The 17,516-nt window shown below is 35.6% G+C and overlaps 1 protein-coding gene across 16 annotated transcripts in view; it reads right to left on the minus strand.

The window, feature by feature from the left end:
* The window catches only part of LOC135194994 (quinone oxidoreductase-like), a 55,011-nt gene that overhangs the window by 1,862 nt on the left and 35,633 nt on the right, over nt 1–17,516 (minus strand). For 15 of the 16 annotated variants that reach the window (XM_064221260.1, XM_064221253.1, XM_064221249.1 and 12 more), the window contains 3 exons: nt 16,545–16,750; nt 2,012–2,107; nt 1,519–1,611 (listed from right to left, as the gene is read on the minus strand). In XM_064221260.1, the coding sequence (XP_064077330.1) occupies nt 1,519–1,611; nt 2,012–2,107; nt 16,545–16,750 (395 nt within the window). Of the gene's footprint in view, nt 1–1,518; nt 1,612–1,888; nt 2,108–16,544; nt 16,751–17,516 lie in introns of those variants that run through there. The other variant, XM_064221257.1, reaches the window with a different exon arrangement.

The following is a 17,516-nucleotide window of genomic DNA, read 5'->3' on the forward strand; positions in this document are numbered from 1 at the left end:
AATAAGAGGCCACACAAATGCCTCAGAGGGACAGAGGAAGCTAAAATATAGGGATTTGAAGATATATCTGAGTATAACAAACCCCTTACTTGAATTTTTGGCATGCCTTTAACTACCAGAAATTCTTGCCACTGAACTGGGACCAGTTCTTGCATTTTTCACAAGCACACCTGGGATATAAACTTGATCCTTACAGGCACTACATAAATAATGAAGTTTTCTCTAATCTAAATGTACAATTACTGCAGTGTCTATGAGAGGTGCAAATCAATCTATGCTACACCTTTAGTTATTCAATAAAGTGAGGCCTTTCATTAACTACATCCTGTAACCATATAATACAGAATAAAAATTGTCACAAAATATATGAACAAAGGATGTAAGAAAACATTTTTACAATACATAATAATAAATCCATTCAGTAAAAATTACTGTAAAAAGCCAAGAACACAAACCCTAATTAATAATGAATTGCTCTAAATAATCAAAATCATAAAAACTATATGGACATATTTAGCAATAACTGACATGCACATCTAAGCAAAGCACCTGTCAGTGAACATCTCTAAGCAAAACATTACAAGGTAATAAGAAGCTATCAATGGTTAATTTGACCTAAATACTATCAATAAAAAATTGGTATAAAAAGGGTTCCTTCTTACCTAATCAATAAGACACAAAATGAGCAGATATTTGAAATCAAAAGATACTTGCATTAAGTAGCTGTTGTAACAATAAGAATTAACGAGGGAAAAGCAAGAACTGGTCAAGTTTTGGAGAGCAAAGTAAATATGTTTGTTGAAACTGACAAACAAACATAATATAAAAATGTTCTATTGGTACAGAGGGACTTGGGAGCCAAGTTGTAAAGATAACAAACTGGAATCTCCTATTGAGCATGTCAGGAAAGGGAGCCGATGCTAAAGGCAGTCATAAAGTGACAGACTTGAGTTCTAAAAACAAATAAAAACAAAACCCTGATAAAAAAAAAAATTAAATAAAAAAACAACTTAGAAAAACATGATGATTCATACACGAAAGAGATTACAAGGGAACGAAACATGTTTCAATTGGCTTCTCACAGTAACAAGACTGACAGCACAACAGCTGCTGGTCACAAGCCCAAAGTGATAAAATCACAACACACTAAAAATGGCCATGATATGACAATTCACTGCAAATGAAAAATGATAAGGGATGTGACACAACTGCCTAGAAGGTCGTCAGCCTGGAGAGAAGCAGCACAATCAAAGAGGACAAAGGTCCACAGCTGAATGAGAACTTAGCCAAGCATGTATGGGGGTTTTCCATCTATTTGAACATTTGACTTTGTGTACCTGGATGTGTTCTGCACAGTGAAAGGGTATTTCATGATGAATGGGTTATATAAAGATATAGAAAGTATAATTCGTTGGTTTTGTCCACCATTTATTTTAAAAATTTATTACATAAAATTTTTTATCTACAGATATGCTACTTATTCCCTCTTCAAGTCCACATAAATCCAATACAACTTACCTCTTCCATAGAATAAACTTTATCCACAACAGGTTTCACCCAACCAGCCTTGATCCCATCAACAATGGCAGAAGTTATTTCAGACCATTCATCCTTCAAAAAAAAAAAAAACTTCAAAGTACAATAGTAGTTTGCTTGGATTCTAACATCAATACTAAAATAAAAATTCCTAAATTACTGATGCATAACAAAACCATCAAAATTATTTTGTTTGTTCAGCTTAGAAGATATTTATCATCCCCACACACAAAACTCCAATGATCACATATCTCAAAGTGTTGTAAATGAAAAAGCATAAAATTCTGAAAAATCATAAGTTTTATATTTTTTGTATACTGACCCTTATTTAACAAGCATGTGAACAAATTACCTCACTGGATTATTCTTAAACACTAAACAGCTGGCACTTTGCTTGTGCCACATGGTGTTGGATTGGAGGCAATGATGATGATGATAGTAGAGTACTTTCAGAATGCCTGGTAAAAATACTCACAGGAGTGGCAGTTAGAAGAGCAACCCCCATGACTGATGCTTCACTTCCCATAATATCTCTTGGGTCTACTGTTACAGTGCCTCGACTGCCAACAACCTGCAAAACATTTAAATTTTCTCATGTAAATATGGTATTTTCATGATAAAATTAAGTTTCATATATACTGTACTACTTACCAAGTACAGGCGGTCCCCGGGTTACGAAGAGGGTTCCGTTCTTGAGACGCGTCGTAAGCCGAAAATAGTCGTAAGCCGGAACATCGTCAAAAATCCTAAGAAAACCTTACTTTTAATGCTTTGGGTGCATTGAAAACTATGTAAACTGCATTCTTATGGCATTTTTCATCAAAAAAACCTTCAAATATTGATTATTTTGCATTTTTGGTGTCATATTTCATCTCCCAGATGAGCATTGTAGGCGTTGTAACCCTGGAACATGCGTTGTAACCCTGGAAATAACGTTTATTGACAAGCGTCGTAACCTCGGAACGTCGTAAGCCGACACCATCGTAACCCGGGGACTGCCTGTAATTACACAGCTATACTTTTCTACTCATGTGACCGCTAAAATTTGATGTTTGAGGTAGCAATTCAACTGTTTTTTGTGTAGGAACAAGAACAACAACAAAACAGAGGAGCTCACTTCTTTTGTGCTTACTGTCACTTCTTTTGTGCTTACTGTCCCTAGTGGGGAAGAGGGGGGCTCTGGTCTGCAATTACTTGGTAAGTATGCTCTATTTTATCATGAAAATACCATTTTCAAATAAGTATCTTTCCAAGTACAGTGGTACCTCGAGATAAGAAATTAATCCGTTCCGAGGCGCCCTTCGTATTATGAGTTTTTCGTATCTTGGAACACATTTTACATGTTAAATGGCTAATCCGTTCCAAGCCCTCCAAAAACACCCCAGTAAATTATATTTCCAGGCCTAAAACACATGTTCTAGGGTTACAACGCCGATCCGACGGAAGAAATATGACTCCAAAAAGGCAAAATACTGTACATACTTGAGTAATATTCAACTGCATGTAATGTTCAACCCCATTATTACTGCATATATTAGGACTTTAGCATATGTCCCTTAGCAATAAGCCTAGCCTATGTTAGCGGTTGCTACTGTAGCCTGGTCTATGATTCTGACATCTAAACCTAAGAGCTAAAAGCTTAGGATATGCCAATAAAATGTATAAATAATCAGTATGTACTCATTTCAAATAATTATTAATTAACCATTAACTATAATTCACAAACAAAGAAAAAACAAACCTTCCAATCGATTGTTTACATTCAGCTCTTACCCGTCTTACGAGTATCGAACGAGTGCCAAGCAATCATTTTTCCTAGCACACAGTAAGCCATAAATTGTCATTAGTATCTCTCTTCAACTAATGAAACTACCAAACAGTATAATAACCATTCATTTCTATTCTTTATTCTATCTTTACCTAATGGAGATACCGAGTTACTGACAGCTATAATGAAACATATGTGTAAGTGTTTACATAATAAAAATATGGAATGTTAGTCCATATATATAAAAGTCTAAAACTAAAGAGGTCAACCAGATTGCTTGCAGGAATGTGATCAGACTAGAGACGCTAAAGATGACGTATACAATAAGTATGTAGGCTAAGATAACATGCCGTCACCCTGTAGTCATTCAATGTTTATTAAAAATAAGTCCAGGCTCCTGCTTGAGACAACTACCGCCTACGTGATCTGTAGCGTGTCTCATTTGATTGTGTGTTCGTATGAAACTATGTCATTGTAAGTATGTTCATATGTTCGAACTACTGTCTATTCCTTCATAACTTGTAACAGAGATGGTAGACAGGCAGAACAGAGTTAGCTATCGTCATTAGAAGACCTTGTACCTCTTACCTAAGCTTTATCATGTAGAGGAATAGGATTAGCCATTATCATTGGCAGAAGCGATCAAGCTATCGTTATTAGAAGACTTGTACATCATATCTGATCTTCAGCATGTAAAACTTCAGAAGAAATTATATCTATTTTTATACTTAGTGTTTTCTACAAGAACCTCACCGAACCATGAGTTTAACACATCGTCGTAAAGATAATACCGACTTCGTAAGTGATCTACAAAACCCCAGACACTCCATTGAAGATGGAAGTGCAATACCAACCGACTTAGCGTATAGATTATCGCTAGTCTAACATTACCTCATAGGGCGCCTTATCATACAAGGCACAAGCCCTAATATTGGTGGCCAGCGGACCAGAAGAACTCTACACGTCCTACGAAGAAAAAACAGAATAATAAATCATGAAGTCAACGACGACGAAAGCAGCAGATTCTTCAAGCAACCTAGTATCATCATTAGTGAGCGACTTCAGAAAACAACAAGATTCGTCAAGCAACTTAGTATCATCGTTAGTGAATAACTTCAAGAAACAAAACCGACGTGTCCTTTTCCTACGGCAACGGAAGCTTCGTCTCTCATTAGAATCATTCAAGAAACATCGTTAGTGAGCGTTTCCGGCACTGCAAGAAACAACCGAACGCGTCTGCAGCATCGATTTTCAAGGGCCTCGAATCATCGAAACAACGCGCACGGGGGAAACTGAAGCCAAACCAGGTCGTCCGCTAAATAGAGAAGGAGGACCAAGGCCGTGTGTCGTTATCGGAACACCGCCGTGACTTCCCCACAAAAGCAAGCTAAGTACAATTTTTTATACATTTGGAGTAACTTTGAGTGTTTCCTTTACAGGTCGAATTTCGTTATTCCTGTGGCTGAAGTTACGAGACATTCTTAATCTTACTTTTTTTGTTTTACAGAAATTATCTACATCATAGAGATTTCGCTACTGCGAGTTTTTTTATCTTTGAGTGTCTGTTTCCAGAAGTTCTACTGAAATACTCATAATCATATACTATGTTAATTTTATCATTTTGGGTGATTATTAATCCCTTACATAACAAATCATATTAAACAGTGAATATGCGTTTACGCAGTGGACGTCTGTATTTATACAGATGCATGGATAGGGTCGTTAAGCACCGTAGTGATTAGTAAACACACAAAAACAAGTGGAACACCCGTACAAATCTATATAAATTAGAGGTAACACTATTTCGGGTCATGACAATAAATGCTCCTTTGCAAGTCCCGATCGCAGTTTTAGCCTTGAGTTTTTTTGAGTTATATAAAATATCGAACCTCAATGACTCAACTTAACTTTAAAAAAATATGGCTGGATTGCAAGGAATAACATGTCTGTAAAAAACTTTCATCAGGCTCAAATGCGCTGACCAAGATCCCTCACTATTTCAAATTTTAGCAAAGAATGAAGTACAAACAGTTAAGATTGAATGCAGTAGAGATAACTCGTCTTAATTAGTAATCGCTCAGTTCCTAATAGTTCGTCATTCATTGCTTTATACGTAACCAGCAACATATGCTAAAAAACACACAATACGTTGCCGATGGTAATAAAGAGAAGGATCCTAATTATTACAAAAAGAAATAGAAACAGTAGCCTTTCAGAATCAAACAAGCAAACAACTCGGTTACTGTGTCACCTAGTCAAGCGGTCAAGGTTAGTCAAAAACTGCCGAAGTGTTCAAAGCATAGCAAATTCCACACAATAAGCGACTCTAGCAGAGTGGGAAAAAGCGATGTTGGTTCATACCAATATCTTTTTGAATTAAAAAGGATTGGTTTTTCCTATGAAACACACGACCGTATAAGTAATCAGAGCAGGTTTTTCGTTTTAATTTAATACATTAAGTTATAATAATACTGGTGGATTAAGCCCGCCCAACGTACGCGCCGTAAAAATTAGAATATCTTGTTTATTCCTTTAGTACACGTATTATCCTGTATTTACGGACTCACCGTCTGTTGTTCGAACTTCCCTAATGAGAAGTCCGGATAAGCGAGCGCTTACAGATACCTCTATAGTTATAAAAAAACATTGATCTGTATCTAGTGTAATTGTAAGATCCATCTAGGGGATACAAAATATTATCTTACATCCTGCAAAATAAGGCGTGTTTATCAAGGGAAATCCTATAAACCTTTCAAACATATTAAAATCCGTTTTGAACAAAAATGAGACAGTTAATCAAATAATAACTTATATAAAGGAACTATACATTTGTTCATATATCGTAACATTGTTCAAATGACCCAACAGAATTCTCCCACAACCGCGTCGCACTTTGCACGCAAAATCTCGAGAAGCATGCACCCTCGAAAGTCTTAGTGCGTGTAAAAAGACTTTGCTGGGAAATGAAATTTTAATCCTTCCCGACACTCTGAAATATAACGATTTCCGCGAACAAAGCCGTAAAAGTATAAATATCGTGGATACGGAAGTTATAAATATCGCATTTTTTATTGTTGCTAATTTTTTAATCACGCCCACAGTCGTGGATGAATCTCTCTGATAATCTATCTGAAGTAATATCCACCGTAAAGTCATTCAAGCAGAATTTTTTTTTTATCTTTTATCTGAATCCAGGAAGTTTCTCCACTAGCGAGTGATCTCTGGGAAAAAACGGATGTAATTTAACACAAAAATACGGTCTAAGGACAAACATTAAGCTATATAGTACCTTCGTGTAGACTTTCAATGAAATTTCAAAATAGAGATAAATGACGTAGTTGAAAAATGTTAGTAATAGGAGTCATTAGGAAATCAAATAAGCCCATATAATTTTTCCCTCAAACGTCATGCCATAAAAGATCGGACTTGGCGTATCTGCGTAGATTTCTGTCGCTTAAACAAGGAAACGACTTCCGATAGTTTCCAGTGCGATGTACCGACGACATCTTATCTCTGTTAGGTTAGAATAAATTTTTTTCACCAACTTGGACTTACTTAAAGGCTTTTACCTGATACCATTACCTAAGTGATTGTACCTCATACACCGTTTTTTTTTCAGCACACTCAGGGGACATTATCAATTTTTACGTATGCCTCCGGCTTACGTTGCACCCCAATTACAATATAGTGTTTGGAGATTTTTAGGGGATACCCTACATGCCTATATGGATGATCTTGTAATCTTTTCTAATACCTTAGAAGTACATTCCCCAACATTAAAGTAAGAGCTAGTGCTACAGAGACAAAGACAAATAATCTCAGAGTAAAATATCTAAATGTGAGTTTTTAAAAACCGAACATGTTTTATCTAGGTTTGATGTGTCTGGTCAAGGTCTTAAAAGTAGTCCATGGTAAGGTGTCGGCTATTCATAACTTTACGGTACTTATTAACGTAAAAGGGGGATACAGCACTTTTGCGCTTTAGTGGGTATTACAATCGTATGTAAATATGTAACTCTTCAATCATGACAGCTCCTTTAACAGATCTTACGAAGAAGAGCGTAGATTGATTATGGTCTAAAAAGCATCAACAGGCGTTCGATATCTTAAAAGCGGAATAATGCAGCTCACCTAACTTAAAAAATCCCTGATTTAAATAAGGAATTTTTTTTTTTATTGCAACAGACGCCTCAGACCAAGGGGTAAGAGGGTATACTTCAGTAATAATGATAAACAGTTCTTTCCTATAGCTTTTTATTCACATAAACTAAAGCCCTCTGAAAGTAAATATGCAGTAATAGCAAGGAAGGGCTAGGTATCTTTTAAATCACTAGTACATTTTAAGTTCATAATCTATGGCTATCCTGATAAAGTCCTTACGAACATGAGTCCTTTACCGAGTTTTTCAAAGGCTTTAATCACAGTCCAAAAGGAACTCGGTGACAAATGATCATTCAGGTCTTTGGAGCCAAGATAAGATATCTACCTGGGAAAGCAATATCATAGCTGACGCATTATCCCGCAAATCCCGCACCATACTGCAAAGAACCATTAATTAGACTAAACAATATAGAAATATCCGTGCCTATTGTTAAAACCGTATCTAAACAAGAAAATTCCTTAAACCAAGAGATCGCGAGCATTGAATATCTGGGTCGGAGCGCAGAACTGTTACAAACTGAACAAAGCAAGAGTCAGCAGCAATAAGCAAAATAATAAACACTTCGAACGAAACAGGGTCAGCGGCTAAGCAAAAACAATACACACTTCGAGCAGAAACCCTAAAGCAAAAGTATACTTAAGGTATGTGTATCAGAATAATGTAATCAAATGTAGTATATATGTAGGTCCGTGACGAGGAAAACCCGAAGAAACACAGCAGATGACTAACGACCAGGTAGTAATAATAATCTCTTTCATACCAATCGTCATAACTGGTTGCATTCCGTCATCCAGGGTTCCCTACTATGTCACAGAAAAAGCCAAATCCATGTTTTACTGGGCCTACAATGCTTACAGATATAAAAAGCACATAACTAATTGTAACACGTGTCATGAAAACAAGGGATACACTAAGACACCTGTCAGTTTAAGGGCCTATCCTGTGCCAAATCAATCCTTGAAAGAATATACTTAGAATTATTAACAGAATTACGAGTCTGACAGAGGGAATAAACACTTCTTAGTGTTAATAGTTACCTTGACACGTTATAATAGAATTAATAGCACTAAAAACAAAACAAACCACCGCAATTGAGTGCGTTAGGAATATTTATGAGTGCTAAATCAGTAAACATGGAATTCAAACACATGATAATCTGACTCGGGTGGTGTAAATCAATAATCTCCTTAACACGTTGTGTGAATTCCTTTCCTTAAGAAAACCAATAATATATTTGATCACCCAGAGTCAATCGGTTTGGTAGAATAACGGATAATTAAATAGGAAGTGTCAATGTCTTACGAGTTACAACTCGTGATGTTGGATCCGGACTGGATTATAGCGGTTCTCGCGGTTTTAAATACCTTTATCATTTATATCTTGTATCTATAGAATTGATGCCGCAAGTAGCCTTATACGGTACGCCGCTAGAACACTTTTCCACATATTCAAGCCAACCATTAATTTATCAAATATATATAAAAAAATATATAAATAAATAAATATAAAAAAATAAGATAAATATGGATACAAGTGGAGTCAATATAATACACTCCGTAAGAAGTCGGAAGGGTTACAAATTATAATAAAAAGGAATCACGATAAAATCAATAAGCAAAACGTAACCATAGGTTAATTAAATATCTAAATATATATGCGTAAAGATTTGAACTCTAACTTAACGCTTTAGTAATGACAAATAAGCTAAAAGTTCAAACACATATCCAAAAACCTACTGACATATTGTCTGTCCCGGTGATTTATATTCGTAGTCAATGAAAAAAAAAAAAAAAATAAAAAAATAAATAAATAAATAATAAACTAATAATAAATAAATAAATAAAATAAAATAAAATAAAAGAGATTTTAAAGTCAGGAAGTCTAGAAGTGAAAATGTTTATCTATGGAATAATCCTATATGAATCTTATACAGGGCTAATAATATATATAGAATTTGTATGGAAACCTTTTCCATATAGTTTGAATAAGGAATATTTAATTTAACATAATTACAATTATGCAGTTTTCCAACATGAAACTAATATATTGTTCCATTTTGGTACTGTTTTTTTTGCAGACATTCCTCTCATGTGGGTCGAGTATTAAAAACAAAAAATTTATCCTAAAGTCGTATCTCTTACGCAAGTACGTAACTCTTAAGCTGGTGACGACGTCATCAGTTTCTAGAAGGTCTGTCGCGTTTGCCCGTATCAGCAGTGATTCCTTTAACCTCAAATATCTGCTTGCACAGGCTTCATCTTGCGCTTGCAAAGCAGATTGACTGGAGAAAGGAATGCTCCAGCTCATGAACTTCACATGTGGTTCATAGGTCACATGACAGGCCACATAACATATTCTTATCCGTGTGTGTAATGCAAGTAGTTAAGGACTTGCAATCATTTTGAAATTAATGAACAAAATAAGCAAATAGAATTTCTATAACAACAAAATGAATTAATTTTTTTTTCTGAACCTCATAGACATTTAGAAGTATCAAGATATGTATATATGAAATATTTACTTGCAACATTAGCCTATTACAATTCAAGTAAAACATTCATGGGAAAATGTCACATTTTCTTGGAAAACCCAAAGTTTATTTAGAAATTAGTTACATAGTGGGTTTTTTTTTCGTTGCATCTCCTACCTATTAATAAAGTTTTTTAAAAAAAATTAACCTCAGAGGATGCGCACGAGAAAATTGAATATGAAACTTTTGTTAGGGCACATAGAATCATGATTAATCTTCTCTTTGACTCTTATGTTGCCTGGCAATCTTACAAATAGCTCCGTTTTCCACTTCTTTGTCTAGTAATTTACTACCAGTAATATCGAATTTTCTTTGAGATTCGTAATGATGCCTATGATATCTATTTATTTTTTATAATTATGGATATTTTTACAAGTCATCATAGACCTGGATAGGTTCACTCATTGTTAATGCCATGGATAAAAAGTTTGTACAGCGGACTCTTCTGAATTCCAAAATATCAGCGAATTCATGTGGGTTAAGTCTGGTCTAAATGGCTCTGTTTCCCTCCCCTGTATTTGGATGTGCCGTTTAGAAGTTTACTTTGCCCTTGTGACAAGTATAATTTCACTTGCAGGCTGATTAATGGAACCTGGTTACAGTATCCTGCAGTACGAGAGTTTCACATCGCAACTTCAAAAAATCGTTCGTCGCAGCAGACGACTACAGTCAAGTAACAACCGCCTACAATGTGAAAGGAATTTCATGGACTTCTTCCACCGACACCGTATCTCGTCGTTAATCTCGTTTTCATGTGGAACGCTCCAGCGACTGTCGGGATCGACTACAAAAAGGGACATACTTCCGACAATTACGACCCGAAGGATATTCAACTCTACTTTGCTGGCGAAGGACTCGTGCTGGGGATGTTTTTTTTATTCATCGCGAACGTAATCGTGTAGCTTAGGATGCAGAGAATAAGTATGAGCGCAAAAATAGAACGTTGGACCCGCCCAGCGCAAATTTTCCCCTTGTTTTAACCATTGAAAAAGGCCGTTTCAGTGGCTATAGGTGGTTGTCTGGAACTGTGTAATGGACGAAAAGTGGTTCGAAAGCTAGTTTAAATGTGAAGTAGTATAACCTCGGTCATGTATCCTATATATATAAAATGATCATAAATAACAGAATCGAAATATATCTTTGCGTTACGCAATAGGAATCTCTTATATAAATGATCATAAATAACGAATCTAAATATATCTTTGCGTGTACGCAATAGGAATCTATTTAAAGTGCACATATATTAATCATAATTATACGAATCCATATACATATGTATAAACAAATCAGGTAGCCTATAATCAAATCAGTTACCTTTTACCTTAACAATATCCGCAGATATATAACAGTTAGCATAAAAAGCAACGAATCAATCAGCATAAACATTAATAATTTTATCATTTCATATATGAAATATATCAGTTAAAATATGATTTTTATCATGTTAATCTTCATTCTATGCAAGTATCAGAGTACATTAGTATTTTTCTGTAGCATAAGTATCTTAAAGAGATGAAGTGAAAAAACTGTATCATTATCTATCACGTGATCACTATTATTTACCAATATCATTGTTTTATATTTTTATTACTTGAATCCAATTCATGTACACCATGAATTTTTATTTACTTATATATATATATTCACATAGTGTCTGTATCACACTCCTATAAGTCTAATGCAAGTCAAGTTTGAGTAATATTCAGTAGCTGGTTTTGGTAGCTGACCGAGCTAATGTAAAGTGTTTACATAATATATGGAATGTAGTCCATATATATAAAAGTCTAAAACTAAAGAGGTCAACCAGATTGCTTGCAGGAATGTGATCAGACTAGAGACGCTAAAGATGACGTATACAATAAGTATGTAGGCTAAAGATAACATGCCGTCACCTGTAGTCATTCAATTGTTTATAACATTAGTCCAAGCTCCCCTGCTTGAGACAACTACCACCGCCTACGTGATCTGTAGCGTGTCTCATTTGATTGGTGTGTTCGTATGAAACTATGTCATTGTAAGTATGTTCATATGTTCGAACTACTGTCTATTCCTTCATAACTTGTAACAGAGATGGTAGACAGGCAGAACAGAGTTAGCTATCGTCATTAGAAGACCTGTACCTCTTTACCTAAGCTTTATCATGTAGAGGAATAGGATTAGCCATTATCATTGGCAGAAGCGATCAAGCTATCGTTATTAGAAGACTTGTACAATCATATCTGATCTTCAGCATGTAAAACTTCAGAAGAAATTATATCTATTTTTATACTTAGTGTTTTCTACAAGAACCTCACCGAACCATGAGTTTTAACACATCGTCGAAAGATAATACCGACTTCGTAAGTGATCTACAAAACCCCAGACACTCCATTGCCTGAAGATGGAGGAAGTGCAATACCAACCGACTTAGCGTATAGATTATCGCTAGTCTAACATTACCTCATAGGGCGCCTTATCATACAAGGCACAAGCCCTAATATATGTATACGTAACGTAATAATAAAACAAGAAGAATTCTAAAAAATACGTAATTTGTTAGCAGTCTGATTTATTTTATATTTTATGATATCTAATTCACAATTTTTTTATTAAATGTATTGCATGTACTCATTTCAAATAATTATTAAGTAACCATTAACTATAATAAACAAGCAAAAAAAAAGCTTCCAAACGTCTGTTTACATCCAGCACTACGAGTATCGAACGATGACAAGCAATCACTTCACACAGTAAGCCATAAATTTTCATTATCTCTCTTCAACTACTGAAACTACCAAACAGTATGATAACCATTCATTTCTATTCTTTATTCTATCTTTACCTAATGTTTTTTTTTATTAAATGTATTGCATGAATAAGTTTTTCAATTTACAGCATCCTTTTACCAATAGAATACTTAAAGCACAAGGGGTAGATGCTGACCAATAGGAGAGCAGGATCTTATGGGGTGACTAGCATCAGGAACCAATGGGAGAGCGGGAGGATGGTGGCGAGTTTACTCAGTTGGCGGCGCGGGAGCTTTAAAATTGTTCTCGGTGGTACGGGCGAATCTCGGGACTTTACAGCAACAACCTTTCTTATATTGAAAACTTTTCGTATGTAGAGCAGTAAAATTTTTCGCATTGGCTTTCGTATCTCGAGTTTTTCGTAAGTATAGCCTTTCGTATCTCGAGGTACTACTGTACGTAATTACACAGCTGAATCCCACATAGATAGGAGGGTGGGATATATGGACATATTCTGTTCCAAAAACAGTCCGAAACAAAGATGTATTTGTGAAACAAACTGTTAAAATTTAAAAATATGCCTGTTGTCTCCTTACTTGGTATGAAACCTACTGCAGGTGCTCACCTTGACCTGTAAAGACTTAGCGGAATTGCTGCGTGAAGTCTCTACTTTAAAGTGTGAGCTTTGGAGTACAGGAGTCCTCCAAATACCCACAATGCAAAATAAATAAAAATCTACCCTTGTCCTGGGCACAGTATCAAAATATTAAAAGATCAGTCAACGATGTCACATACAACAAACAAAAACTAAAAACCAACAAACCACTACCAAAAAATTGGAGGGTACTCCAGGTACAATACAAGTACGTAATCCCTTGGCTTCTCAAAAAATAACTCAACACCCTAAATTCAAGGCAAAGTAGTTGTGGATAAGAAGGGATGCTTCCTATGCTTCTTCCCCCAACACCATACCGGCCACCAATAACAGACCCAAGGTACTGCAGTTTTCAAGTCATTTCTATATCCTTCAAGTAGTGTAACAAAAACAGAGTTGCACTTCCAGCCAGTCGGGAGGATCACTGACAGAGATATATTATGCTTAAAAGCATGCAAAGTGGCAACGGCACTGATTTCATGTGCTCTCCCCTTAAAGGTAGGCAGGACATCATCTTGGATTTGCAAGAGCGCCTCTGTAATAAGGCTCCTTAGAAAAAATGAAAGCACATTTTTAAACATGGATTGCGAGGGATTCCTGATGAAGCAACAGAGATTGCTGGCAGGGCCTCTACATATTCCTCTTAGCTTTGTCAATTAGTACCTTAATGCCCTAACAGAGCAAAGGACACTTTCTTCCTCGTCTAGACCTAGAATATCCATAAGGTTTCTGACGACCATGGCTAGGTGTTAGAGAGCAACTCATTCTTTGCCATAAAACCTAGCATAAAGTTACAAACAGCGTCTCCCTTAGCGAAACCAATATGTTTGTCAATAGCTTGAATTTTGCTTACTCATTTGGCGGTGGCCAAGGCTACGAGAAAGAGTTTTTTTCATTAGATTCTTGAGGGAAGCAAAACTAGAGAAGCTCAGAAGCAGGGCTCGTAACCACTTAAGCACTACATCTAAGTTCCAGGATTACTAGACATCTTTTACCTGTTTGGAGGTCTCAAAAGACTTAATGAAGTCACTCAGATCTTGGTTCGAGGTCAAATCTATAACTCTATGTTTAAAAACTGACCCCATCAGCATCCTATTCTAACCTTTGATATAGATGAAGATCAAGAGTGCATGAATACAGGGAGTTCACTGTAGCTCTATACGTAATTACTTGGAAAATTACTTATGTAAGTTTATGAAAATGCTGTTTCATAGCTTAGAAATCTGTTTCACAAGTACCTACACCTGCCAACCAGAGGTGGTAAGCCATACTACAAAACTGGGATAATAATATTTGGAAAATTACCAATAACTTTACCAGAGGAAATTGCTTGGTCCTGCTGTCCCGCAAAATTGTTTTTAAGGGTTGTTAGAAATACATTTCAAAAATACACATACACAAAATTTTACAACAAAATAGAATTTTCTCCCTATGAACCCAACACACATAGCCAGACACTGGAGTCTTTGGTCTAACAGACAGAAGAGGAGCAGTGGTAGCACATGTGTAACCTGGAGCCTCAGGTACCTGTCTATCAACTGCCTAACTCATTGTGTCATCTGGATATGTGGCTGTGATAAACCAGGAGAGTTGGAATGCAAGAAATCATCATATGAGTGATGGGTTTGTATAAAAGAATATTTATGTTCATAATAACTAAGTTTTTACAAAAAAAACTCATTTTTCTTTGAACCCATATAGCCTTAATCCATGTCAAAAAGACAACCAGTCACACCAACCTGAAATAAGAGGAGCCCAACCATGCAAGCAAGAGCCCAGCTCCCCTGTCCAAAAAAGCAACTCTTCATTTCTCTGAGCTAACCTCCATCTAGACGAGTAAAGATAGGAGGTAGGCACTGAAGATTATGATTATCTGATTTGTAGAACAATGTTCATTACTGTAAAAACATATTCAGTTCTTACAAAACATTAACCTCTGATAACCTGAATGGCAATTTAAGGATGATGGGGATAAGAACATCAAGAAAATAGCAAATCCATATATATACAAGATGTTCAATCAACTAGTATAAGACAACAGACAGTGAAGCCAGAAATAACCCCTGAATCATGGATTTGGAATGGAAGAAAACCCAGACAGTACACTCACCAGGCACAAGAGGCAGATATGTATGTACTTTAAAAAAGTACATGTTCTCTGTCAGTGTCCCAAAATTATGAAGGGTGAAGCCACGAAGAGGATGGAGTTTGAATAACCCAGATTCCTCCTAACAGGTGGTAAATGTCCAGCAAATACTGAGTGCCACGCCCTCAAGAGGAGCTGCAGCAGTTAATATCTGATTACAATTTGGCTTTACTACCATCTTTGTAAATTATAAAAAAAAGCATCTGGCCCGCTGGGAGCAAAATTTTTATTCAAATAATTTAAAAGTAACCTACAATACATTGCTTCAAGAGGAATTAGAAAATTATAAATTTTTGTGAGGAATATTTCTAATAATCTTAACAAAAGATAAGATCATTAGCAGCTCTGCTGTATGGAAAGAGGTAATTTTAAGTAATGTGAATTAAGTTTTCCTGTTGGACAATATTGCATTGGTAGATTTCAAACCAGCACGATATTTGTTAGTACAGTATAAGATATTTTACTGTATGAGGAGAATTTATTATCAAAGTGTATTATCATGATCATTGTGACCTTTTGCATCACATGGTGATAGAGGCAGTGGTGGTGGTGAAGATGATGCTTATTATTATTACAGCATTCAAAAGAGTAAACTTCCAAATGGAACAAGATTAAAAAACATTACATAACTTCAAAATAATCCAAATTACACACACAATGAAACTAATGTGAAAACTGTAACAGAAGTCCGAAAACTAGAGAAAAAGGCCCATGGCAATTAGAAAATTGCAGTGCTTGGACCTATCTCTCAACAGTTCAATGTGTAAGCCATGAATAATGTTCTGCCTGAATATTATTCAGGCAGAAAAAGTAAGACTCCATTAATTATCTTGCTGGGCTAGTTTCAAATTAGCTGAGTATCCATATATGAAAAGTAAATCCAACAGAGAAGCTTTTATCTCCTTGTTATGGATTGCCTGTCAAAAAAACATCATTCTGAATAACTTATGCATATTTTTAACTTTGTTTATTTTTAGCTTTTAAGAAAGATTTAAGCAAAATAAAATCTAATGATACTTACAATAGTTCTACCATGTCTATTCATGAGTTTAAGATCATGACCTAAGTTTACATTTGCAAGCATTTCTAAGATAACATCAAAGAGTTCTTCATTTTGCAGTTTCTTCCGGTAAGTCTTGTCTTTGTGATTATAAACAGCATCAGCTCCAGCTGAACGAACTAAGTCTATACCTTCTTGGGTACCAGCTGTTCCCGTCACATGCATTCCTAAAAATTTTAATATGGTTGAGAATCTGTAGACTTGGAGTTCTTAAAAAATATTTTACAAAAGAGAATGCAACTACTGCAATTCACTTTAAAATTAAATTACTGATACATTTTCAAGTTTAATGCAGTGAGTGGGGAAGAGACTCCATATGAAAAAACACTGAGGGAAAACTTGAAGAAAATGCAAAAGGCTCTATGCAGTGTCCCAGTGGTCCCAGCTTTCTGCCACTGATCTTTCACCCAGCTTTTTTAGTCTCTTTCCCATTTAATTATCTTATTTCTTCACTTTTGTCTTCCTCCAATTTGCACACCTTTTAGGACAAATCCTTCAAATCATTGTACCAAATCTAGAAAACACTCAGGGGTCTGGTTATATTACTTTTCCAACTGATGTAGGACTTGTTCACTATTCCTACAGCTATCTTTCGGAGTCTATATAAAAAAAATTTGGTAGCATAAGCCAAAGACCAATACTGGGTACAAATCTAGGGCAATGAGGCCTCTATAGCAACTGCATGATTATAAAATTATTTTTATAAATATCATTACCTCCAACAAGGTCATATTTTTAGTTATGTTTATCTGTTCACTGGTTAACAAGATTACAACAAAAAATTATCTCCAAAGTTGGGCCTTGCGAGTAGCCATCAGCGATAACACTGAGACAGACTTGGATTGCTCATCCTTTGTGATCTCCGAATGCTCTAGGGTCATTTCAAGTACATAGTTTAAAGAAACAGCCTCTAATATTTTCACACAAACCACT

The sequence above is a fragment of the Macrobrachium nipponense genome, chromosome 15 (assembly GCF_015104395.2).
Source record: "Macrobrachium nipponense isolate FS-2020 chromosome 15, ASM1510439v2, whole genome shotgun sequence".
Lineage (NCBI taxonomy): Eukaryota > Metazoa > Arthropoda > Malacostraca > Decapoda > Palaemonidae > Macrobrachium > Macrobrachium nipponense.